At 44.5% G+C, this 24697-nt stretch overlaps 2 protein-coding genes across 21 annotated transcripts in view; one reads left to right on the plus strand and one right to left on the minus strand.

The window, feature by feature from the left end:
- Fam149b1 (family with sequence similarity 149, member B1) overlaps positions 1 to 6620 on the minus strand; it is a 37952-nt gene extending 31332 nt beyond the window's left edge. For 14 of the 19 annotated variants that reach the window (XR_015637911.1, XR_015637905.1, XR_015637903.1 and 11 more), the window contains exons 1-3: positions 6396 to 6620; positions 3521 to 3625; positions 2043 to 2172 (exon numbers count right to left, since the gene is read on the minus strand). Coding sequence is in view for 6 of the 19 variants with exons in the window: in XM_087585122.1 (XP_087441248.1) it covers positions 2043 to 2172; positions 3521 to 3625; positions 6396 to 6442 (282 nt within the window). In the remaining 13 variants the exon portion in view is untranslated. The remainder of the gene's footprint in view (positions 1 to 2042; positions 2173 to 3520; positions 3626 to 6395) is intronic. The other 5 variants (XM_087585125.1, XM_087585123.1, XM_087585120.1 and 2 more) reach the window with 3 other exon arrangements.
- A 93-nt stretch (positions 6621 to 6713) lies between these two features.
- The window catches only part of Ecd (ecdysoneless cell cycle regulator), a 31475-nt gene continuing 13491 nt past the window's right edge, over positions 6714 to 24697 (plus strand). For both annotated transcript variants that reach the window (NM_001427195.1, XM_087586588.1), the window contains exons 1-10: positions 6714 to 6774; positions 6916 to 7000; positions 7848 to 8069; positions 11136 to 11253; positions 16282 to 16369; positions 16479 to 16657; positions 17836 to 18028; positions 18526 to 18654; positions 21356 to 21484; positions 24471 to 24556. In NM_001427195.1, the coding sequence (NP_001414124.1) occupies positions 7865 to 8069; positions 11136 to 11253; positions 16282 to 16369; positions 16479 to 16657; positions 17836 to 18028; positions 18526 to 18654; positions 21356 to 21484; positions 24471 to 24556 (1127 nt within the window). In that variant the 5' untranslated portion in view covers positions 6714 to 6774; positions 6916 to 7000; positions 7848 to 7864. The remainder of the gene's footprint in view (positions 6775 to 6915; positions 7001 to 7847; positions 8070 to 11135; positions 11254 to 16281; positions 16370 to 16478; positions 16658 to 17835; positions 18029 to 18525; positions 18655 to 21355; positions 21485 to 24470; positions 24557 to 24697) is intronic.

Consider the following 24697-nt stretch of genomic DNA (forward strand, 5'->3'; position numbering starts at 1 on the left):
GACACATGCACAGACAACACACACACACACACACACACACACACACACACACACACACACACACACTCAATCTCCACCACTGCAAATACAAATAGCAGCAATCATATTTTGCTATCTTAGAGCTCATTTGAGGCACTGTGTTTATAAAGGGAAGTTAAGGCAGGGGGCGTTCATGCCAAGGAGTGGAAGAGATCGGAAACATGTACATGACATTTAGAGCCTAAAAAGACGGATCACAACACAGAGGTCATGGGACTGTTTGGGTGGCTCACTGAAGCCTCCTGGTCAGGCGTGGGATTCATTCACCAGGAGGAGTTTGATGCCCACAGGTGCAGTCCTGTTCCACTGCTCCACACCATTTGTGCGTCTTCCCCAGATTCACCACCTTAGATCTCCTCTACCCATGCACCTTTTCAGTTCTAACAACGTTTATCTATGAAATACAAGTTTCTTGTCCTCTTATGTGTGTCTGTGTGAGGCCAGAAGAGCCCAGGGCATCAGGTTTTCTCTCCATCATGCTGTGCCTGTTCCTGAGATGGGTCTCTTCTCCAGTCTGGGGCTTGAGTCTCAGCCTAGCTGGAAGTAAGCACCGCTATCTTGAGGTTATAGGCACGGGGGGTGGGAGACCCAGCTTACAGCCACTGGGGAGGCACCCGGCTTACAGCCATTGGGGTTGGGAGACCCAGCTTACAGCCATTGGGGAGGCACCCGGCTTGTTATATGGATGCTGGGATCATAACTGGTCCCAGTGATATTTAACCACTGAGCTATTTTGCCAGCCCCCTCTGACATTTATCTGTCTGAAATCTGAAAGTCCTTTTCTCTTTCTTTACACGATCACCTCTTCAGTCCTAAGTCTCAGCCTGTTATACACTCTAGTCTCAAGTAAATACCCTTGTTACATGCTGTTTCAGCACTGTGCTACAGGTCACTCCCTGTACCTTACATCCTTGTCAGTCTCCTCACCCTAAATCCTAAGGTAACTACAGCAACAGACAGATATGTTCAAAATATTCTCTGAAGAAACTAATACAATCTGAAAATCCAAAGTTAAATCTGGAAATGCTCTCACTACAACATGTTAACACCAACACTATTATATATACTATCTAGTTGACGGCTGTGGAGCAGTAATAAACACCCACATTAACAATGGTGAGTGACAAAAGGAGACTAAAAAATAGTATATACATGCAAATAACTGAGGAACCTATACACTCATGAAAAACTACTGGAAAGTGACTAATGGTAGTAACAAAAGATTTAAACAATCAGGTGACTCTATGAAAAGAACAGCTAACTATGGACAGATGGCTCAGTGGATTAAGATGCTAGCCTGCAAGCCTTACACCCACGTAAAGATGGGATTAAATAACTTTACGAAGTTGTCCTATGCCCTCCACAAATGGACCAAGGTACCAGCACCCACACATACATAATATGCATGCATGCACAGTTTTTACAAATTAAATTGAAAAAGTATAAAAACCATGCACAGTGGCACATGCTTTTAATCTCAGCACTCAGGAGTAAGAGACAGGTAGGTCTCTATGAGTGTGGGGCCAGTCTGGTAGACATAAGCTCCAAGACAGCTAGTGCTAACTAGTAGAACTTTGTCTCAAAACATCGATGCAGAATAAAATGCCTGGGCATGGAGGTGCATCCTTTAATTGCAGCACTGGAGAGGCAGAGGCATGTGGATCTCTGTGAGTTTGAGGGTAGCCTGGTCTATATAAGTGAGTTACACAAAAAGACCTTGTCTCAAAAACAATAAACAAACAAGTAAGTAAGGTTAAAAGTGATCAAGGAAAACACCTACTGTTGACCTCTGACCTCCATAGTTGTTTACATGGCAAGCATACACACACGCGCGCGCGCACACACACGCACGCACACACACACACACACACACACACACACACACACACACACACACACACACACACCACCCCCCACCACACACACACACTGTGCAGAAGAGTGAAGCAATGACGATTCCTCAGTTCCTAGGACTGCAGCAGAATGATTAGCAGACAACTCACACCATATCCCCAAGAGAAGTCGGAGCTGCCTTCTGTCGAGACCCCTGTGCCTGCGTAGCTTGGAAAAGCAGAGTGCGAATTCCCAGTGTCAGTTGATGTAATCGGTGATTCTTGGGTGATGTCAGATTCACTAAATGGATAATTTGAGAGAAGGGGAGAAAATTCTTGATTCCTCAGCAACTTATCAGGTGGTAAGTAAGCATACACTATATGAGTAGAGGCCAAAAATAAACTTGGAATTCAAGTGCCCTGTAAGGCCTTGTCTGTATAGAACGGATGGCAGCTGTGGTGAAGAGTGTCTGTCACCTTGTGTGGACTTCGTACTCACCTGTACGGGACACTCACTCTTTCCCACTAGAGATGCTTCAGAAATCTAACAATGTCTGGACTTGTTCAGTGCCTGCAGCTCCTCAAGGACATTTACAGACACCATCTCATCTAACCCTTGACACTGTAGCCTGCCAGTGCAGGTCTAATTGACTCTCTTAGAATTCTAGGAATCACAGTTTTATTTCCAGGTTTGACACTAGGTTTTGGCTTTACAGTTTCTCCTGACAGCACATTGTTCCTCAGACCTTGCTGAAGCTAGTCTCCTAACTCCCTTTCTTAGTATCCACAGTTATTACTCAGGGCTCACTATATGACATGTGCTGTGTGAAGTCTGATTATTGGTTTCTTTTTTTTTTTTTTTTTTTGGAGCTGGGGACCGAACCCAGGACCTTGTGCTTGCTAGGCAAGCGCTCTACCATTGAGCCAAATCCCCAACCCCCTGATTATTGTTAGTAGTGGTTTTTTTATTCTTGGTCAAACCAACTAAAGATTTGTTGCTTTTCCTGGCTTAGCTTCCAAGAACCACCTTCTGACTGATGTTGTTCTATTTCATTATCCATTAACTCACTGGCCCAATGGTCCTCAAATAATAAAAGTCAGGAGTAGAATTAAAATCGCAGATCTGATCCATTAACAACTACACAATGTCACCTCTGGTGGGCTGGAGAGCTGTCTCTAAAGTTAGAACATGCACTGCTTTACAAGAGGACGCAAGTTCAGTTCTCAGCACCCATGCTGGGCAGCTCCCAGGGGCGGCAGCTCCCAGGGGCGGCAGCTCGCGCTTCTCTCTCTCTCTCTCTCTCTCTCTCTCTCTCTCTCTCTCTCTCTCTCACACACACACACACACACACACACACACACACACACACACACACACACAGCTCTAGGCTCTGTGGGCACCTGCAGGTGTCTGTACAAGTGCTCACTTGTGCTCCCCTCCTCCCCAACTCATGGGTGTGGGGGAGAGAGGGGGCAGACAGACAGACAGACAGGCAGAAAGGCTTTGCAATCCAAGCTCCAGCAAGCTTCCTGCTCAGGCTCTCATAGAGATAACATTTCTTGTTTTGTCTCACTAGCACGGGCTTGGTCCCAATGAACAGAACCATAAGCGAGCACAATGAGCGAGCGGCTATGCTTTGTGCTAGTACCTCTGAGAACTTGTGTCCTTCTCGTGGCTGTCGTTGGTAGAGGGAACGTCACCCAGCTGCTCTGGAAGGGGATGGTGGGTCAGAGCGTGCTTTGTCAGTCCTTTCCTGTGAAAGACAGCAAGACAGTCTTCTCTTGATATTTACACTTCCTGAAGGAAGTCACTGGCTTACAGTACTGACAATTCCTATTATTCTCCGCGTATGTGCATGTGAAGACTGGGACCAGCCTGTGAGAGTTGGTTCTCTCCTTCCACTTTGTGAGTCCTGGAACTGAACTTGGTTGTCAGCCTTGGTGGCAAGTACTTTTACATGCTGACCATCTTGCCAGCCCCTGGTGAAAATACTTAAAAACAATTAAAAAAATTTGTGTAGGTGTCTATGCCTGTGTGAACTTGAATGTATCACATGCACAAAGGGTATCAAGTCTGAACCTTGAGTTACAGGCAGCTGTGAGCCCGATGTGGCTGCTGGAACTAAACTCGGGTCCTCTGCAAGAACAGTCAGTGCTCTTAACTTTGAGCCACCTTTTCAGTCCCACCATACACTTTAAACCATGTCTACCACTAGAGAGAGAAAAACTCAAGTGTACATTCCTAGCTTTACAAATATAGAACAATTCACTAAAATCTCAAAATGTCCATCTCCACTGAGAAGCCTGGGAACCGGACTACTTAGGTTTAATGTTGACTATAATTTACTAATCATATTGTCATATTATTTAATCCTGTGCTTTAAGGGAAACGCATGTACTAGGGATTCATGATGTATGTTTGCATATTAAAGACCTGGGGCACTCCCTCTAAAGAAACTTGTAAGACTGCTTAACCTACAATGTCTCCTGAATATACCTAACTAGAGAATTTTGTGGGGGAGGTGATGCCTACTCTAGATAGTTATGTCTGGAAGATGTAATAACTAATGCATGGTTTATTCCAGCAGACAAGCCCAGCAGAAAACAGATTCCGGGGGAGAAGTTCCCAACAGATAGATGATTAAAAAGTTATGAATGTTTTACATTTTAGGTGGTCACACACACACACACACAGACATCACACCTTGCTTATATGTTTAAATAAAATTTTAAATGAAAGTCAAGGCTGGGAATACAGCTTAGCAGTATTAGCACATCTGGGGCACTGAGTTCAATTCTCAGCACCAAAAGAGGGGATGAGAGACTATACATAAAGTCAATTCTGCTAAACTCTTAACATCTATAACTAGTAACTGTTTGAAAATGCTACTGCTTTAAAATGAACCGACACGGTAACATCTAACATTAAAAATTCATTTAAATTCACTCTCATATGTATGCATTTAATCCTTATGGTTTACTCCACTATGATTCCCTTTTAGAAAGGTTATTTTTAGGAACTTTAAAAAATAGCATCAAGAACAAATTGTATAACTACATAGGCTCAGTAATTCCAGCTCAGAAAATGCCTATCCAGAGTTTCTTCATAAAAAAATGTATTTTTAGCCTCTCTGGTTAGAAATAATTATAAAAGCAAATCTGGGGCTGATGAGATGGCCCAGGAAATAGAAACCTCATGACCCCCAAACCTCATGACCCGAAGACTCACATAGTGGAAGAGGTGACTCTTGTAAGCTGTCTTCTAACCTCTAAAAGTGTGCTATGGTACATGTGCATGCACATGTGAACATATGCACTAAATGAAATCTTTAAAATTAAGAGCAGATTTTAAGTTAAACCCTTCTCACTTTGGGGAAATGACTGTTTCTTAGTTTCATTCCCTAAAGAGCTTATTATCTGATTTGCTATTCCTTAACAGATAGCATGAAAGGCAAGGAGCGGTTCTGTCCTTTGTATGGCTTTTACCAAGTAAAGGTGTAAGAGCAGAGTGGGGTCATCACGTATTGAGGACCTACTGTGCACCAGCCCTATGCCATCATTTTAGACATGCTTGTACATCTTATTTGTATGCATAGACAGGAAGGTCTAGATCTAGTAATTTTCCTTAAAAGCTACGTGGCAAGAAAAGTATCCATCTAAGTCTCAGGTGTGACTTTAAATGCATGTTATTGGCATGGATGATAGTGTATGGCTGCAGGAGTTACTTAGTCCAATAAGGAGGAACAATGGGACTTGGATTTTTGAAAGTTCAGGCTCTATTGGCTTCAGATGTGGAATTCTAATTTTATCTGAGAAATAGAAGCTAGTTATAGCCATCTTTCAGAACTGTTGAAAGGATCAAGAAACTGAATGTTCTTTTGAAATTGCAATGTACCAGCAAACATAAGGCACCAAGTTACAACACTTTACAAGGGTACAAAGCAGGTCTTTAAACTACAAGTGCTTGCTTTTTACCGACAAACAAAACTGATCACTGTTTGCAGGGGGTGTGTCGGCAATGTGTGTAATAGCTTGACAACAGGCTTTAGAATAGAACTGACACTTGGTTTGTACTTTTGAGCTGCACCACCTTCTAGATACAATCTTTAGATCTGTGATCTTTATTTGTAGGATATGCAAAATTAGTCTCAACCTGATTTTGCTATTGCATTCAAGCATACAGCTTTGCATGTTGTTTTGAACTAGACACATCCACCTTTATTGTAGCATTCAGCTATTATCTTCAGTGGTGTCAAAAGCACTGTGGGGGACAATAAATGCTTCTGAAGATCCACTCCCTCAATTCAGGTAGTAACCGCCCAAAAGGCAGTCCTAGGATAGCATGGATAACATACTCTCAGCTGGTGACCCAAGGACAAAAGGCACGACTTCCACCAGGTTTAGGAGAGAAAAATTCAGGATATTTTTCGTCCCTATGCCTAGGACGGGAAAGGAGAGGACGGGTTAAACAGGGTCCCTTCAACTCCTGCGGCCCAGGTTGGGCGAACAGAGCAATTCACTCACAGCTCCACGCTCTGTGGCACGGCCTTCCGAGTGTATCTGGAGATCATTCTCGTTTTTCTCCTCTGCGGCCGGGGCGGGCAAGCCAGGGCGGGGGCCTCGGGGCCTGGCCCTCCCGCCGGCTCCGGCCCGGCCCCCTCCTGCCACCTACCGGCCCCGTCTCGCCCCGTCTCGCCCCGTCGCTTAGATTCCGGACCGCCACCTCCCAGAGTTCCCACTCTATAGTCTTCCGAACTGCCTCCTTCCTTTCGTGAGCGGAAGTGACGAAGGAATATAGGCTCGTTCAGAAATTGGATCCGATGCGCCTTAATGACTACTCCCAAGGTTCCGGAGATTCATGGCTTCCAGGCTTCCAGGCTTTCAGGCGTGGGCCCAAGCGAACGTGAGAACACTGCCTGGTCGGGGATTGGGCAGTTGGTGGTAGCCTCTCCCCAAGAGTCCTAGTGGAAGAGGCGGCCAAGGAAAGGTGCCAGAGCAGAGGCACACGAGAGAGCTAGTAAACGAATCGCTTTACTTTTGTCAGGTGGAAGAAGAGAGTCTAGTTTGGTGAAAGATCACTAGACCGCGCCAGGGCAGTGCTCCTGGGTCGCTTCTTTCCGTGCTCTCAGGTATGTCACTTACCCGCATGATCTCGAGTCCAATTCTGACTCTGTAGATTCTACATAAAGAGTCCTTCTTGGATTTAGGGGGTGGGGTGGGGGGTAGAACTTTTCCTTGATCCTCCGGGTTGAAAGGCAGCACGATTCTAATTTACAGTGGTGCGTGAGTAGGTAGTTACATAGAAGATGCAGGTTCCTTATTGGTTCATTGCAAAGCCAAGTAAGCCTAAGAATTAAATTGCTGCATTAGGTGGGCATCCGGAACCATGGCGAATTATTTGGGGATGAAACTCTAACACACAAATGTTTGCAGTTTTAAATCTTCTGTAGAAGCCCTGTAGAGCAAGGGACACTGCCTTGTAACGCACCTAATAACACAATTTTAAACTAAGGAGGTATTTTAGAGATGGGAGACTTAACACTTTCATTTCATGATTAATTATAAAGCTCATGAAAGTAGAGTGCCCAAAGTATGCAGCGAATTGAAGCACAGTTGAAGGTTTTGAGAGAAAAATAACAGATAGGAATATAATGTTTTCAAACTGTATTGCACTTCTACTGAGTTAAGGGCAAGCATTTGTCTGTGAGAAACAGTGTATGTTGCCTAGGCCACCTTCAGACTCCTGGACCCAGGTGATCCTTTTGCCTCAGTTTCTCAGCTGAGACCATAGACCATTGCACCAAGCTATTTAAGGAACATAGTTTTAAGTATGAATGTCACTCAGAGGATAATCAGTCAAGTGGTGCCTGGTAAAGGCCGGAACCATGATGATGATAGGTGCGTATCACCTAGAAGAATTTTTGAAAGTGTTTTTATTTATCCTTTGATGTGGCTTATGTCACTGGAATTTCGAAGGCCGTTTCCAGAGAAGAATGGAGGGCAAAGGGAGGCTTGCAATGGTAGAGGATGCCGTGGAATACCATCTGTTCCTGATACCAGATGAGGCCAGAGACACAGACGGGCACAGGGAGAGTCTTCAGAAGTACATTGAACAAATCATGACCCAGTTCGCACCCATACTGGTCCCTTACATCTGGCAGAATCAGCCTTTCAACCTCAAATACAAGCCTGCAAAAGGTAAATAGCCCTTCCATTCGGTGCTGCCTCAGACAGACTTGCTCCTACAACACTCTTATGGCCGAGCATGAGGGGACCGTGTCCACTGTTCTGAGCTTCTTACTCTGCCTTGGTGTGAGTGCAGTGCTGCACAGGTCCAGGCTTACCCTGAGTCTTAGTCACAGCTCTTCTTCACTGCGCAGTGCTTGCTTGATGATGTCTTTGGTAGGTTGCTTAGTTTCATGTCGTCGTTGTGCTGAGAATCAAAGAGTGACTTTGGCTAATAAAGACAACTAAATGGGCTTTGTTACTGTCATTCGCCACCCAGAAGCATTACTCTGTCCTTTACTGCTGTCACCAGTGCTTTTTGGCCAATTCTAGCAATACAGTGGTCTGTTCTGTCATTTCTCCTAACTTTATGAAAATGAGTGAGTGCTGCGTGTCTTATATAGGGCCTGTTTGGTATCAGGAGCCTGGTATCTTTTCATCCTGCCATTCCTGTTCGTGCTTTAGTGCTAACGTGTTATATTTGGCTAGCAGCTGCACACTTTCTCCTTTGCTCTTACTTTTACTGAACTTTCTCCAGCACTGGGCATTGAACTTGGAGCCTTGTGTGTTGCTAAGCAACTGGTCTGCCACTGAGCTATTTACCCAGCCCTAATTGTTTTCTGGAATACAGGCAATGTTTACTGACAGGGAGATGAACAAATTAATGTGCCACATATGAAACGAGCCCGCTAGACAGATATGGTGGCACACACCTGTGATTTTAGCTCTCTGGGGCTAAGGCAGGAGAATCACCAGTTTGAGGCCAGCCTGGGTCACAGAGAGCAAGTTTTAAAACAAAAGCAACCCACTATCTTTTAAAAAACCATGCCTGGGCCTGGAGAGAAGCTCAGTGGTTAAGAGCATTGACTGCTCTTCCAGAGGTCCTGAGTTCAAATCCCAGCAACCACATGATGGCTCATAACCATCTGTAATGAGATCTGATGCCCTCTTCTGGTGTCTGAAGACAGTTACAGTGTACTTCTATATAATAAATACAATAAATAAATCTTTAAAAAAAGGGGGGGGTTGGGGATTTAGCTCAATGGTAGAGCGCTTGCCTAGCAAGCGCAAGGCCCTGGGTTCGGTCCCCAGCTCCAAAAAAAAAAAAAAAAAAAAGAAAAACAAAAACAAAAACATGCGTATCCTGCATTTTCTCACCGTGTAATGGCATTGCTGACTGTTACCCAAGCTAATTAGTATTTCAAATTACAGTCCCCGATTTGCTATGTGCCGTGAGGAACAGAGCAGGAAAGCATGGTGTGAGCGCTCCCAGCATCTCCCTTTTCTCACACGTTTGGTCTCAGGGAGGATGCTCTTTATTCTTGCCTCTGGAGAACTGCAGCTTCCTACCTTCCCTCTCTAGTTCAGTCTCTTGAGCTCCTCACCGTTGGCAGGTATCTTTGTAGAGCACAGTACCTTTGTGTGCCACTCCCCAGCTCTGTTTTCCTGTAGCTGAGGGGGTGAGAGGGTGGGAGTGGGGGTGGGGGGAGGTTTCAGTTGAACTCTGATAGGTATGTCAATGACAGTCATACTCTACTCTGAGCTCTAACTGGAGAGATAAGGGGGGTTTGGAGTGAGAGCAGCAGAACTGAGCGGCTGTTCATCTCACACCTTCTGTTTTTTTTTTTGTTTTTTTTTGTTTTTTGTTTGGTTTGGTTTTTGCCGTGGTTGCTGTGGTAGACCCTGTGGTGCATTTGTTTGACCTTCATGTGGTGCATTACATCAAGTGATTTATTAAATTTTTTATTTTATGTGCCTGGGTGTTTGCACATATGTCTGTGCACCACGTTCACACAGTGCCCTCAGAGACAGAGGAGGGTGTCGGATTCCTTGGAACTAGAGTCACCAATGGTTGTGAGCCACCATGTGGGTGCTGGGAATTGCACCCAGGTCCTCTGTAGCATGGGAATAAATCTCACTCCATTGTGGTAGTATAATTCCTTTCAATGTGTTGTTGAATTTGCTTAGTCAGTTTTTCAGTGCCGTGATAAAAAATACCTGAGAAAAATCAACTGAAAGGGACTTATTTTAGCTTATGGTTTCAGACAGATCACTTGGCTCTACTGTCACTCAAACTCATGCCCCTCCTCCCTCAGCCTCCCCAGGGCTAGGATCACAAGTGTGTGCCGCTGTGCTCAGCTGTTAGAGGCTTTGATTACTGACCCAGCATCCTCTGTAGCTGTAGGTCTGATAATACTTTTTACTACTTCATGATTGCATCAAGGCCTTAATCATGGATTTATTAATGTCTGTAAATGATAAGACACAGATTCCCTTATAATCTTTTATACTCTGTAGAAAGTATACTGTTTCTTCTTTCATATCTGACTCTGGTTGTCTCTTCTTTTTTTTTTTTTTTTTTCTCGGAGCTGGGAATCGAACCCAGGGCCTTGTGTTTGCTAGGCAAGCTCTCTACCACTGAGCTAAATCCCCAACCCCTGGTTGTCTCTTCTTATTTGATTCTATTGACCTCTGCTGTAACTGTCTTGTTCCTCCTGCTAGATTTGTGCTTTGTATGAGGTTGTCCTTCCTTCCTGAGGTTGGAGTGCTGGTTTGAGATCTTGCATAGCTGTACACTGCTACTTTCACGATTTTTGCTGAAGTTTATGAACTTTCATATGTAATACTTTCATTTGTTCCGAGATAGCTTTTCACTTCTCCTGTGATTCCCTTTTGGAGTCTTGGTTGTTTAAGAATGTGTTGACTTTTGTATACTTAGGGACAGTGTCCTTGTTTGAGATGTTCTGCACCTCCAGGACAGAATCCTTGTATCCCATGATACTCGCTTATCTACGGTAACTTCGCACCTCTGACCATGCTCTTCCTTCTGGAAAGTCCAATCCGACGTTTAGTGATCTGTTTCTTGTTTTAGACCCAAACTCCTCAGAAATGCACTTCCCATGTCTTGCTCAGAATTGCAAGCCCAACTCCCAGAGTAATTCTTGGAACTTAGTCCTCGGCTAGTAAATGAATGCGTCTGTTTGTTTTACTCGCAGGGACACATTGCCTGGCTTATGACCGCTTCTCTCTTGTTCACAGGAGGTGTTCCCGCCCACATGTATGGCATGACAAAGTTTGGAGACAATATTGAGGATGAGTGGTTTATTGTTTACATCATAAAGCAGATTACAAAGACGTTCCCAGAGCTGGTGGCGAGGTATTGTCACTATTTAATTATTCTAGAGGGAATCCCATTTAAAGCATTAGTGATTATATTTGTGTTCATTCCGGAATTTTTGTCTGAGCTTGGGCAGTAATCGTTCAATTTGGGGCAGATTGAAAAGGTGGCCGTCTTCTATTCTCTTGTGACTTTGTTTTCTCCAGAAAGATAATGGAGAATTCATTTCCCCCAAAAACTTCAAGCAAAACCTTCTTATTTCAGGTTTTGCACTTTTTGAGTTCCAGTTAGTGCTTGGCATCGTGGACGTGTATAGCTTCAGTGCTCTGGAGGGGAAGGGAGGAGGATTGGGGGGGTCTCAGGACACCTGGCTTATACTATGAAGACCCTGAGAAACCATGATTGTAAGAGAGCAGATACTTGTGGTGAATAGACTGTGAAGCACCATGAAAGGTGGCACTGCGCTGGCGGCTTCCTAAGTCACTACTGTGAACTCTGCGTTTGTATGTGTGTTTGTTTTCTCAAGACAGGCATTTCTATGTATCCTGGCTGTCCCAGAACTCACTCACTCCATTGACCAGGTTGGCCTCAAACTCAGAGATCCACTTGCCTCTGCTGCCTGAATGCTGGGATTAAAGGCGTGGGCCACCACACCCAGTTCATCTTGAACAACTACTCCTTTTCTGAATAGCCAAATTTTATTTTATTTTATTTTATTTTTCTCACATATTACATCCAGTCAGAGATTTCCCCCTCTCCTTTCTTCTGGTCCCTTTCCCTCTAAGCTATAGAACCATCACATACATGCAAGTCAGACCATACAGGCTCCCTAATTGTTGGTGCAGTCTCTGTGAGCCCCTCAGAGTCCTGGTTAGTTAATTCTGTGGGTTTTCTTGAGGTTCCTCAACCCCTCTGGTTTCTGCAATCCTTCCTCCTCCAAGCGTCACCTAATGTTTGGCTGTGAGTCTATGTATTGGCTCCCATTACTGTTGGTTGCAGCCTCTCTGATGATGGGGCTGGGTTAAGGTCTGTGCGTATAGCAGAATAGCATTAGCATTAGGAGACATTTCAGTGCCTTTTTTTTGGCTAGTTGTATTTGGTTCTATCCTAGATCTCTGGGCTCTCCAGCCTCTGGTTCCTGGCCCTCCAGGCAGTTCAGGTATGGGCTACATCTCATGGAGTGGGTCTCAGGTTGGACCAGGCACTGGTTGACTGCTTCTGCGGTTCTGGACCTCTTTACCCCGGCCCATCTTGTAGAACAGACTGTACATTGAAAGTCCTGTGGCTGGGTTGATGTCCCAGTCCCTTCACTGCAAGCCTTGTCTGCTTACAGAAGATGGTTCTGTATCTCCAAGGAGTCTTCACTGGGTCACCCTGGTAAATCTCCGGCAGATTCTAGTGTACTCTGTTCTACCTCACCCCGGAAATGCCCCTCTATTCCAGGAGTCTATCCCTCCACTACCACCCTGACCTGATCCCTCCTGTTCCCATCCCTACCGGTCCCCAGTCCACAATTCCCATGACCTTTTAATATCTATGAAAAAAAGTTCTAACATGGGGCTGGGGATTTAGCTCAGTGGTAGAGCGCTTACCTAGGAAGCGCAAGGCCCTGGGTTTGGTCCCCAGCTCCGAAAAAAAAAGAACCAAAAAAAAAAAAAAAAAAAAAGTTCTAACATGGTGGTGTATACTTAACACTTAATGGCCAAAGGTAGTTGGATCTCTGGGAGTTCGAGGCTAGTCTGGTCTACATACCAAGTTCCAGGCCAGCCAGGAACACACACACACACACACACACACACACACACCCCGAGTCTCCTAAATGTTAGTAATACAGACACATTTTTGAGGACACATAGCTATCCCAGCCCCCATCACATACACCTACGGATTATTTACATCGGCCCCACAGCTCGTCCACTAATGGCTCCATGTTTCTCTTGTGACTTGTTCAAGACTCAGTTCATCTCAGTGTGACTGACGCTTCGCCTCTTCTCGGCCTCCCTGGAAGCCACGGTTCTCATTTTTCTCTTCTGGCTCCACTTTCATCACATCCACATCTTCACTTTTAATCTTTCTGTAAATATGCTCTGTTCTGAGTCATCGCATTATAAAGATTAAAACATAACTCAAGAATCTTCGTGTACAACACTTTTTTTTTTTTCTTTTTTTCGGAGCTGGGGACTGAACCCAGGGCCTTGTGCTTGCTAGGCAAGCGCTCTACCACTGAGCTAAATCCCCAACCCCACGTGTACAACACTCTTACCTGGAGTCTCATGGTCAGCCAGTCCAGGTCATCTGCACACCTGGCAGGGAGACAGTAATTTCAGTAATATGCGTTTCACAGACTTCTGCAATATTTTCTCTTGTTGACTAATGATTTTTCTTCTCTTCTCCTTTTCTTCTTTTCCTCCTCCTCCTTCCTTCTTCCTCTTCTTTCTCCTCCTCCTCTTTTTTTTTTTTTTTTTTTTTTTTTGAGACAGGGTTTCTCTGTGTAATAGCCCTGGCTGTCCTTGCTTTGTAGACCAGGCTGGCCTCAAACTCATAGAGATCCGCCTGCCTCTGCCTCCCAAGTGCTGACAGTAAAGGCATGTACCACCACACCTGGCCAATGATACAATTTTTGAGAAGTCATACACAGAAATTTAAGAGAAATCAGTATGGGACACATAACAGGTGTTATAAATCTATTTTTAAACGATAGCTAGTTCTCTGTAACTACCTCCCAGGGCCAGCAGAGGGCACTGCACACATCCTTTTTGACACTGACTTTTCTTTTCAGACCATCAAATTGGATCCTCCCACAAATCCTTTCTCCAGCAGAACAAAAGAGAAGGGAGCAAAAAGTTGGAAAATGTTTTATTGTTAAAATGCAAAACATATATAAAAGTAGAAAAAAACAGATCCATGTGTACCTGTCATCTAACTTCAGCAACCATCAAGTTAGCATTACCGCCATTTTCACCCATGTCCTGCCATCACACACAGTGCTTTGATTAAGGCGTGAGCCATCACTGAGCGGCCAGACGGTTATTTTGAAGGAAATATCCAGTATGTGCCATTTGGCCCTTACGTAATTCAGATCGTAGATCTAGTAGGTAGTTCTCTACTTTTATCTTTTTGTCTTTGAGATTGTGTCTTGGTTCTTGCTGTGTTGCTCAGGCTGGTGGGAACCCCTGGGATTAAACTGTGCACCCCCCTTAACTCTCCTGGTAGCAAGGACTGCAGCTTTTGTAATGCTTTTGGTTTATTTTTCTTTTCTTTTTTTTTTTTAAAGATGGGTTTTTTTTTTTTTTTGTGTTATGTGTGAGGGTGTTTTTTTTTTTTTAAAGATTTATTCATTTATTATATATAAGTACACTGTAGCTGTCTTCAGATACACCAGAAGAGGGCATCAGATCTCATTACAGATGGTTGTGAGCCACCATGTGGTTGCTGGGATTTGAACTCAGGACCTCTGGAAGAATAGTCGGTGCTCTTACTGCTAAGCCATCTCTCCAGCCCCCTATTTTTATTTTCTAAACTTTACATTGACAAATAAAAAGTATATACACTTACTATGTAATGTGTGTTTTGAAATATATATATACATATATATACATATTTAATATATATAATGAAATGGCTAAATTGAGCCCATTAACACATGCATTTCCATCCATATTTCTTGTGTTTAAATTTTAAGACAGAAATACTTGGGGTTGGGGATTTAGCTCAGTGGTAGAGCGCTTGCCTAGGAAGCGCAAGGCCCTGGGTTCGGTCCCCAGCTCCGAAAAAAAGAACCAAAAAAAAAAAAAAAAAAAAAAAAGAAATACTTGCTTTCTGTTTCTGCCAGATTGGTCTTTCTAAAGGAAAGTTCTAATTATTTTTGCTACCCTGCCCTACAAAACCTTTTTTTAAGTTTTTTTTTTTTTAAATAAAAAGTAAAACAGCACAGGCTCATTCATGAGCCCCATGGTAGGATGGCTTTTTAAGTCTTGTTCTTTATGAAAGTCACCGTCCTCCAAACAACACAACTGTCTGAATGTTGCCTCTAGTTCTCAGGGACTCAGCGCCCTCTTCTGGCCTCTGTGGACACTGCACACTGAATGATGCACATTCATACTTGCAGGCAAAATATTCATAAAATAAAAGTAGTTTTAAATTTTTGCTTACTAGCACAGCTGGGTGTGTTTGTGTGCGTGCACGGGATATCTGGGGTGAAAGGAGACCTTGTGTGCACAGTGCAAGTGTGGATCTCTGTGGGCTCCTGGGATGAACTGCAGGTTGGCAATGCTTGTCCAGCTGGTGCTTTACCAGCTGAGCATTTCCAAGCTTCCCACTTTCACTTATACACACCAGAAGAGTTAACTGCGGGACGTTGTTGCTCAAAAGTTAAAAATAGATGAGACAAAAAAATCTTTGTACATAGTAGCCTACCTAATTTCACTTATAAGTAGTTACCACCACCACCACCACCCTCCCCCGCCTTTGGAGCCTTCTAGCACCTATGTACTTCCATATTCCTGTCTAACATAATACTTTGATTTTCCTCTCCTTACAATCTTATAATTTTCTACTGGCTATTCTTGTAATTTTTTAAAAATTACTTATTTTATCTATATGAGTACACTGTGGCTGTCTTCAGACACATCAGAAGAGGTCATCGGCTCTCATTATCGTACTGGGAATTGAACTTGGGACCTCTGGAAAAGCAGAGCCTTTAACTGCTGAGCCATCTCTCCAGCCGGTCCCTGTATTTGCTAAGGTTTATCTTTATTGCTGCACACGTGAGTGCCGGTGCAGCTGGCGCTGGCTCATAGATGTCATCAAGCTGGATTTACAGGCATCTGTTAAGAGCCGGATACGGGGCCATGAACCAAGCCCGGGCCCTGTGTGAGCCCAGAGCCTGCTCTTAGTTGCTGGACCGTTCACCAGCCCTGCTTCTGCATGCTAAATTTTGTCCCCCCCCCCTTTTTTTGACAATCTGTTCATAGTACATACTTAAGATCGTTCTAAGAAGAAGGGGAAACATTTGATTAAAGTCGTTTGTGTCCTGTGAACGTGAAAACGGCTCTTCTCTTCCACTAGGATCGAAGACAATGATGGTGAGTTCCTGTTAATAGAAGCGGCCGACTTTCTCCCCAAGTGGTTGGATCCGGATAACAGTGCCAATAGGGTAAGTCCACCTGGGCTGAGAGAGTGCAGGTGAGATCTGCCGCATCGTTTCCTGTGTCCCCAGGCTTCCCGGAGCCCACGGGGAAACTAAGACCACTGCTCTTTTGCAGGTGTTTTTCCATCGTGGGGAGCTGTGTATTATTCCTGTGCCGAGGAAATCCGAAAGGATACCCTGGTTACCCACGACGCCCCCAACGATCCAGCAAGCGTTGAGTATAATCTCAGCACACCCAGAAGCTATTCTGGCTTCAGAATCTGTACAAGCTGCTGTGGACAGGCGCATCAGTGGGTAAGAAAGGGAACACCGATGCCCTTAGCTGGGGAACGCTTCGGTACAGTGCTGCCCAGGTCTTTTTTTTTTTTCCCCTTTTTCTTTTTTTCAGAGCTGGGGACCGAACCCAGGGCCTTGCGGTTGCTAGGCAAGCGCTCTACCACTGAGCTAAATCCCCAACCCCGCTGCCCAGGTCTTTATTTGCACACAGAAAGCCTTCAATCTGGGTTGATGCTCACCTGCACTTTATTGACTGACGTCACTTTTCATGAAACTGACAGTTAAGTTTATGGAATTTAAAATCAGAAAATAGATTGACTGATTGGTTGGTTGATTGACTGACTGAATGAGATAGGGTCTTGCTGTGTTGCCCCGACTGGCTTTGAACCCCTGGTCTCACGCTAACTCTTTCCCCAACCTCCTGAGTAGCCGTGGTTCCAGGCGTGTCACTGTGCCTGATGTAGATGTGGTTCACCTTCCCATCCAAAAGTGTCTTTTCTTCTGCATGCTTAGGTGTCAGGCAAAGTACAGTCTATGAAAATTCCAGATTGGGGCTGGAGACAGAGCGTCCTGGTTAAGCACACTGGCTGCTCTTCCCAAAGACCTGAGTCACAGTCTATAACTCCAGTCCCAAGAAATCCCAACAACACCCTCCTCTGGCCTCAGTGGGTACCGGGCATACATGTAGTGCACAGAGATGCATAGAGGCAACACATTCATGTACATAAAATAGTAGATTTTAAAAGATAAAATAAAAATCGAGGTTTTTAAAGTGGAAAACCTAAAGAAGACAGCGCGATACGTTTGGCCTTTTGTTTTGTTGTTTTTGGTTCTGGAGCTTCTGTGTAGTCCTTTAACCTGTGTAGTCCTTTGACCTGTGTAGTCCTTTGACCTGTGTGGAACCCTTTAGGCTTCATTTCGAAGAGAAGGGAAGTCCTAATAGCATTTTGGTTCAAAGTATTGTCTTAACAATACTACAGTTCTTTTTTAGCTGGACGTGCTAGCTCACACCTTTAATCCTAGCACTGTGGTCAGAGGCAGGAGGATCCCTGTGAGTTCCAGGCCAGCTTAGTCTAATAAGCAAGTTCCACGCCAGCCATAAGCATATACTAAGACCCTGAAAACAAATCCTGGTATTACATATAAGATAAATATAAAAAATACATTTAAAGAAAAGCATTCGCTACCTGTCACAGGTATCCAGAAAAAATTGGAGCCTCCCTCCACCGAGCACACTGCTTCCTTCCAGCTGGCATCGTGGCAGTGCTCAAACAACGGCCCAGGCTGGTGTCTGCCGCTGTCCAGGCCTTCTACCTACGGGACCCCATTGACCTGAGAGCCTGCCGTGTCTTCAAGACATTTCTACCCGAAACACGGATAATGGCATCTGTGAGATATCTTCCTTGGTTTCTATAGTTTTCTTATCGATTTACTGATTCTCTGAGAATGTTAACCTCTTCCTTCCTCCCTTCCCCTTTTTAAAGAAGCCCCAGGTGTTGGCAGTGTTACGAAGTGCCTCACTTTGTAGCTTAGTGCATACGGGCTGTATCTTCACTACTTTTGTATTTATTTCCCTCTCGGCAATAAAACATTTCATCTCTGAAGAATTATTATCTTCTACCCCTCTAAGTTGCCATAATGTAATTAAGGATAACTGCACTTGTGCCAGCTCCAAGATGGGCAGTAGGGTAAATGTGTGGATGTGCATCTCACGACTGTTCCTGGAAACAAGCAGGAAGTGCACAGCCCGAATCCTCTCTGCGCTTCCTTCCCCTGTGGCTATGTGAGCACGAAGCCCGTGGGTGGACTGACTTATATTTAATATGAGATGATACACAAAACCCGATTTGAGGAAAGGCTCACATGTTTTGTGTCCCAATGCCCAGGTCACTTTCACGAAATGTCTGTATGCACAGCTGGTACAACAGAAGTTTGTGCCCGACCGGCGGAGTGGATACGGCCTCCCACCTCCGTCGCATCCCCGGTACCGGGCCCATGAACTGGGCATGAAGTTGGTAATGTTGAACGAGAGAACTACCTCACTTCTTTCTTTTCACTTCTTCTCTCCCTCCCTCTCTCCTTCCCCCACCTTCTTGCCTTCCTTCCTTTCTCCTATTGGAAGAGCTTTAAGGGCTGGAGAAATGGCTCAGGGCCTACAGTACACACCGCTCTTGCAGAGGGCTCCTTTGATTGCCAGCATTTATACCAGGTGGTTCACAACAGCCTGTAATTCCAGATCCAGGTCATTCGCAGGCTTCGGGCCGCTCTGAGTACCTGCATTCACGTGTACATACCCGCACACTCACACGCATATGCACACGCACGCACCGACACACACTCACATACACGCATACAAAGACACGCTTGAGCATTAGTGATAGAGACAGAAATGACTCAGATCCCTGTAGGCAACAGTTTCCTGCTGTTGGTCAATGTTTCAGTTGCTTGTCATTTCACCCAATGGTGAATGACACAGAGTAGGAACTCTGGAAATGCGTCCCGTTTGTATGACAGTGAGGTTCAGCACTTCATTAGAGCCTCAAGTGAGTTATTCAGTAAATAGTGATCCAGCCGCCCTGAAGCCATCTGTGAATGAAAATCGGTCCCTTCACACTTAGAGCCAAATAAGTTCCACTTGGATTAAACTTAAAAACTGAAGCTATAAAATTAGAAAATACAGGAAAATTATCATCTGTTGTAAAAATATAAAAAATAAAGCAGTCTTTTTATCCCCACTAGGTCCATCACTGCAGTGCCTCAAGATATCTGCTAGATAAGTCTCAGTCAGCAAAACCTCTCACCCGCTCTGCTTCATCCCATATCACACTGCTGAAGGCCTCTCTCTGAGCCTGGCAGCCATCTCTCTACCCATCTAGTTCCCAAGGCAGCTTTCCATGCCAGAAGCACACATCCCAACTCCATGGCGGTCCTTCTGCTGCCACACACTCTCCCAAACTCAGTTCTCCACACGAAGGAAGACACAACACAATAACCTTTGATCCAATTGATAAGATATAACTGAAACATAGAAAGCCCTGTACACATCCATCCCTTAAGAACATTTATAAAAACCTGTAAAGACACAGCGTGGAATCTTAACGTCGGCCTCCATGTTGTCTCCGCCTCCTCCCTCCTCCCTCCTCCGTTCCCGTCTCCTCCTCTTCCTTCAAACTCTCCCCCCCATCCTTCCTTCTCGTCCAATGACAGGCCTCATTCTATCCTGTACCTGCCTCCCCTGTGACATCATCCCACAATCATCTGACTAAGAAAGACCTTTTTTAGGCGTGACTTGCAAGCAGGATCAGTAAGAGGCTGACTGATTTGATTTTGTAGAGATTTCTAGCTAAGCACAGTGTCCATCTATGATGGTAATTAGAGTCCAGGAGTCAGAACACACCTGCACAACAGGTAGCAAGACTGTCTCAAAGAACAACACAACAGTAAATGGAAGAAGAGTCTACATGGAAAAGAAAAATGTGAACTCGAGATGACAGAAAGCCTGGAGAAGGAATATTAGGATATTCCTGGAGGAAATGATTCTAACTGTTCAGAAGCTGAACTAATAGTTCACATAAAAAGATGTACAAATGAATTTTAATTAAACACGAAAAAATGCTGACTTCTGCTCTTGAAAGTTAATATAATTTAAAACTACAATATAGTGTTCTCCACCACAGGATTGGCAAGTATAAAAAGTATGAGAACATATACTGGGTTGGTAAGAAACTGTAAGAATACATAAAGGAAAAAGATACTTCATGTCTGGCGTGGTGGTGCACCCCTTTAACCTTAGCACTCAGGAGGAAGAGGGAGACCTCTGAGTTCCAGGGTAGCCGGGGCCACAGAGTGAGACCCTGACTTGTAAAACCATGAGAGCGGGACAGAGAGAGGGAGAGACAGCCGATCCGTCCCTGTGGGGAGCAGACAGTGCTGATCCCACCCACACTGAGACTGCCAGCACTACCCATTGTCCTTACCACTGTCACTTCTGGAAAGGCATTTGCAGGTGTGCACCACACAGAAGTGAACTCAGGAGCGGTGTCTGTAGCACTGAGAGCTCAGCGCCCAGCTTACTTCTGAGGGGAGAGTCTGGGCGCTGGTAATAATCTGTTTGAATTGTTGTCTTGCATTATTCTTATGTTGTTTTTTTTTTTAACCAAAGTTCTTAAAATGAAATTCTCACTTTTCCTGTGTCTGAGAATATGCTCAATTTACTTATTTTCACATTTCATTTCAATATATTTCAATAAATAAAGCAAACTTTTATCTATTTTGGGTGCATGGTAGGGTTGGGGAGCTTGCCATGGTGCACATGAGGTTCGAAGGACAACTTTGGGGAGCTGGTTCTCCACTTCTAATGTGTGGATTCCAGGGATTGAACCAGCACTGAGCCACCTTTTCCACTCAGAAATAAATGCTTACTTTTTTTTTAAATTTAAAAAGTGTTCTAAGTGAAGCTGGGCATGGCAGTACACACCTTGATGCCAGCGCTTGGGAGGCAGAAGCAGGTGGATCTCTGAGTTCCAGGCCACCCAGGGCTACATACTGAGACCCTGTCTGAAAAAAGCCACAAAAGCAAAAAATACTCTTAAGTGTTCACATGTCTTGTATCACTGTGTTACCTCGTGTATAATGGGGCTGAACGAAAAGAAATTAATCTATGATGGTAGAGAAAGAACGAAGTAACATAATACAAATTTTGTCTGTCTCATGTAGGCTCATGGATTTGAGATTTTGTGCTCCAAATGTAGCCCACATTTTTCTGACTCCAGGAAATCCCTTGTCACAGCTTCACCGCTCTGGGCCAGCTTCCTTGAAAGTCTAAGAAGGAATGACTACTTTAAGGTGAGTCTTGTGCTTATTTCTTTTCATGAGTGAGTGTGTGTGTGTGTGTGTGTGTGTGTGTGTGTCACTGTGTGAGTGTGTGTGTGAATGTGTGTGTCACTGTGTGTATGAGTGTGTATGTGTGTGCGAATGTGTGTATCAGTGAGTGTGTGTATGTGTGTGAATGTGTGAGTGTGTGTGTGTGTGCGTATGTGTGAATGTGTATGAATGTGTGTCTATGTGTGTATGTGAGAGTGTGTGTGTGAATGTGTGCGAATGTGTGTATCAGTGAGTGTGTGTATGTGTGAGTGTGAGTATGTGTGTGAGTGTGAGTATGTGTGTGCGTATGTGTGAATGTGTATGAATGTGTGTGTCTATGTGTGTATGGGAGAGTGTGTGTGTGAATGTGTGTGTGAGTGAGTGAGTGTATGTGTGAGTGTGTGAATGTGTGTTTGAATGAGTGGGTGTATGTGTGTGTGTGAATGTGTGTGTGAATGTGTGTGAATGTGTGTGTGTGTGAGTGTGTGTGTGTGTGTGTGTGTGTGTGTGTGTGTTTTGTGTGTTCTCATGTATGGAGGCAGAGGTGGGTGGAGGGTGTCTTCCTCTCACTGAACTTACTGAATGACTGCACTGGTGGCCAGGGAGCCCAGGATTCTCCAGCTCTTCCCTTCTAGCTCTGAGGTTACAGGAGTGTACTATCATGCCTGGATTGTTTGTTTTATGTGGGTCCTGGGGATTCAAACACAGGTCTGTACGCTTACACAGCAAGACCTTTATCCACCACTGCCATCTCCCTAGCCTCTGTAGTTTTAATTTTAAAATCTACAACTCACAGGAAATCAAGTCATGATTCATTTAAAAGTAAGATATAATTATGGAAGCTCAAATAGAAGGACACCTCAGATACTCAGGCATGGGAAGCAGGCAATGAAATAGTATTTATCGAATATTTATGATACTAGAATTGTTTTTAAGTTGTTGTTGGTGTTGTTTGAGACAAGGTCTCTTCTGTAATCTTGGCTGTCCCGGAGCTTACTATGTAGACCAGTTTGGCTTCAAACTCAAAAAGATCCTCCTGCTTCTGCCTTTCAAATGCTGAGAGGCCATCCCATCCAGTTTTATTTTTAAAAATCTTTTAGGGGCTGGGAATTTAGCTCAGTGGTAGAGCGCTTACCTAGGAAGCGCAAGGCCCTGGGTTTGGTCCCCAGCTCCGAAAAAGAGAACCAAAAAAAAAAAAAAATCTTTTAAATTATGTAGTTAAGGGGCCATGTCTATGGTACAGCATGTGGAGGTCAGAGGACAACTTGTGAGAATCAGTTTTCCATGTGGGTTCCCAGGGTTGAACTCGGGTCATCAGGTGGACAGTGCTTTACCTGCTGAACTATCTCGCCAGCCTAACATTGGGGAATTCTAATTTTATGTTTGTCAAGCAATAAAATGTATTACTTGTATCTGATGAACAACTTCTAAAGCTTGAAAAGGCAACATGAAGCTACTAGACAAGAACATTAGCAAAGATAGGGATCTTTAGAAACTACAAACCACAGTGGTCTACTTGGAGAACGAGAGACTGTGTGGTGCTCAGCCCAAGGCTCAGGGATCATCTCAAAAGACAAGAACCAGGGATAGGAGAGTACAACAAAATAGTGTTTTCCAGACAAAGCAGGGCACTGCACATTTGAACCCACAGCTGCCGTGACCTGCCCAAGATCAAGCTAGACAAAACCCCAGCATGGCAGGGGGAAGCGATCGCAAAGTCCTACCCTGGCCGAGGACAGTTGATGGCTACCAGCAGAGGGAGAGCCAGCTCTCTTGAATCTGGCCCCTGAGAGACTAGTCTCAATCAGCACATGGCCCTCCACCCATCACAGGCTAGCATGAAGCAGACTCAGTGGATTTAAAAACACACAGATATGAAATGGGAAGGAACAATGGTAGCGAGACAGGAGAGGAGCTGGAGGAGCATGGGAAGGTGGACTCGATACACCACCTCATGTACAGGTATGAAATTCTCACAAATTTAGAAAAATTACAAGACAGGTGTGGTGGCGGCATATGCCTCTAATTCCAGCACTCAACACAGAGACATGGGAATCAATGCCAGCTCAAGGCTAGCCTGGTCTACATCATAAGTTCCGGGCAGCTGAAGCTACATAGCAAGATCGCAACCCAAACAACCAAGCCAAAATGTTTGAGAATGTGCTAGAGAACCACGGGCACTTTCACTCGAACTTCCGTTTCAGGTGATCTTTTATGAGAAACATCCAGAGTGTCGAAAGCCTCTAGCACTATTATGGTTATAACGATTGTGTGGTAGTATGAAAAGGTGTGGGAGAGTGTGGTACGTTTCTAAAGAGTAAAATCTTCGGCATGTCGCTACCGTGAAATCGTGTGTAGACAGTAGAAAGGAAGCTGTGGCAGGATTATGTGGCTTTTGGTTCTGTTTGCCAAACTTCCTGTGCCTTGTTTTAGAGGTTAGTTACTAATTAGTCAATTGTAAATTAATTGATAGAAAAGCTTGCAGACTAGAAGAGGCCTCTGAATGGTAAAATGTTAAGTGTTGGGGCATAGTCTTTTTTTTTTTTTTTCTTTTTTTTCGGAGCTGGGGACCGAACCCAGGGCCTTGTGCTTGCTAGGCAAGCGCTCTACCGCTGAGCTAAATCCCCAACCCCGGGGCATAGTCTTTAATCCCACCAAATACATTCAGACCACTGAGACTCTGAAGCCGACCTGTTCTACATAATGGATTCCAGGCCCCCAGGGCTATACAGTGAGACCTTGTCTCAAACAAAACAAAACCCAAGACAGCAGCTAGCCTAGTGTCTTACTTGCTTGGAAGAAATTGGAGTCCACACATATATAAACTAATGACAGAACATATGTCAGGCCTGGGACCTCTCTGAGTTCCTGAGTGTCATATGCTGCTTTTTTCAACGTCACTGGTAGGTAGCTGTTTAATGACGTAACGCATAAGTCCTGTTCTAATGTCCGGTATCGTGTTTTCAAGGGACTGATGGAAGGTTCTGCTCAGTACCAGGAGAGGCTAGAAATGGCAAAGAACTATTTCCAGCTCTCCATCCACCGGCCAGAAAGGTGAGTTACAGTGAGGACCCGCACAGAGTAAGACAGGCTGGCAGCCGGGTAGTTCTTTTTAAATAATGTTTTAAAACCTATTTATTAAGGTTTATAATGTATAATGTATGTATGAGTGTAGGCACAGGCATGCCATGGTGT

The sequence above is a fragment of the Rattus norvegicus genome, chromosome 15 (assembly GCF_021556685.1).
Source record: "Rattus norvegicus strain SHRSP/BbbUtx chromosome 15, alternate assembly SHRSP_T2T, whole genome shotgun sequence".
Lineage (NCBI taxonomy): Eukaryota > Metazoa > Chordata > Mammalia > Rodentia > Muridae > Rattus > Rattus norvegicus.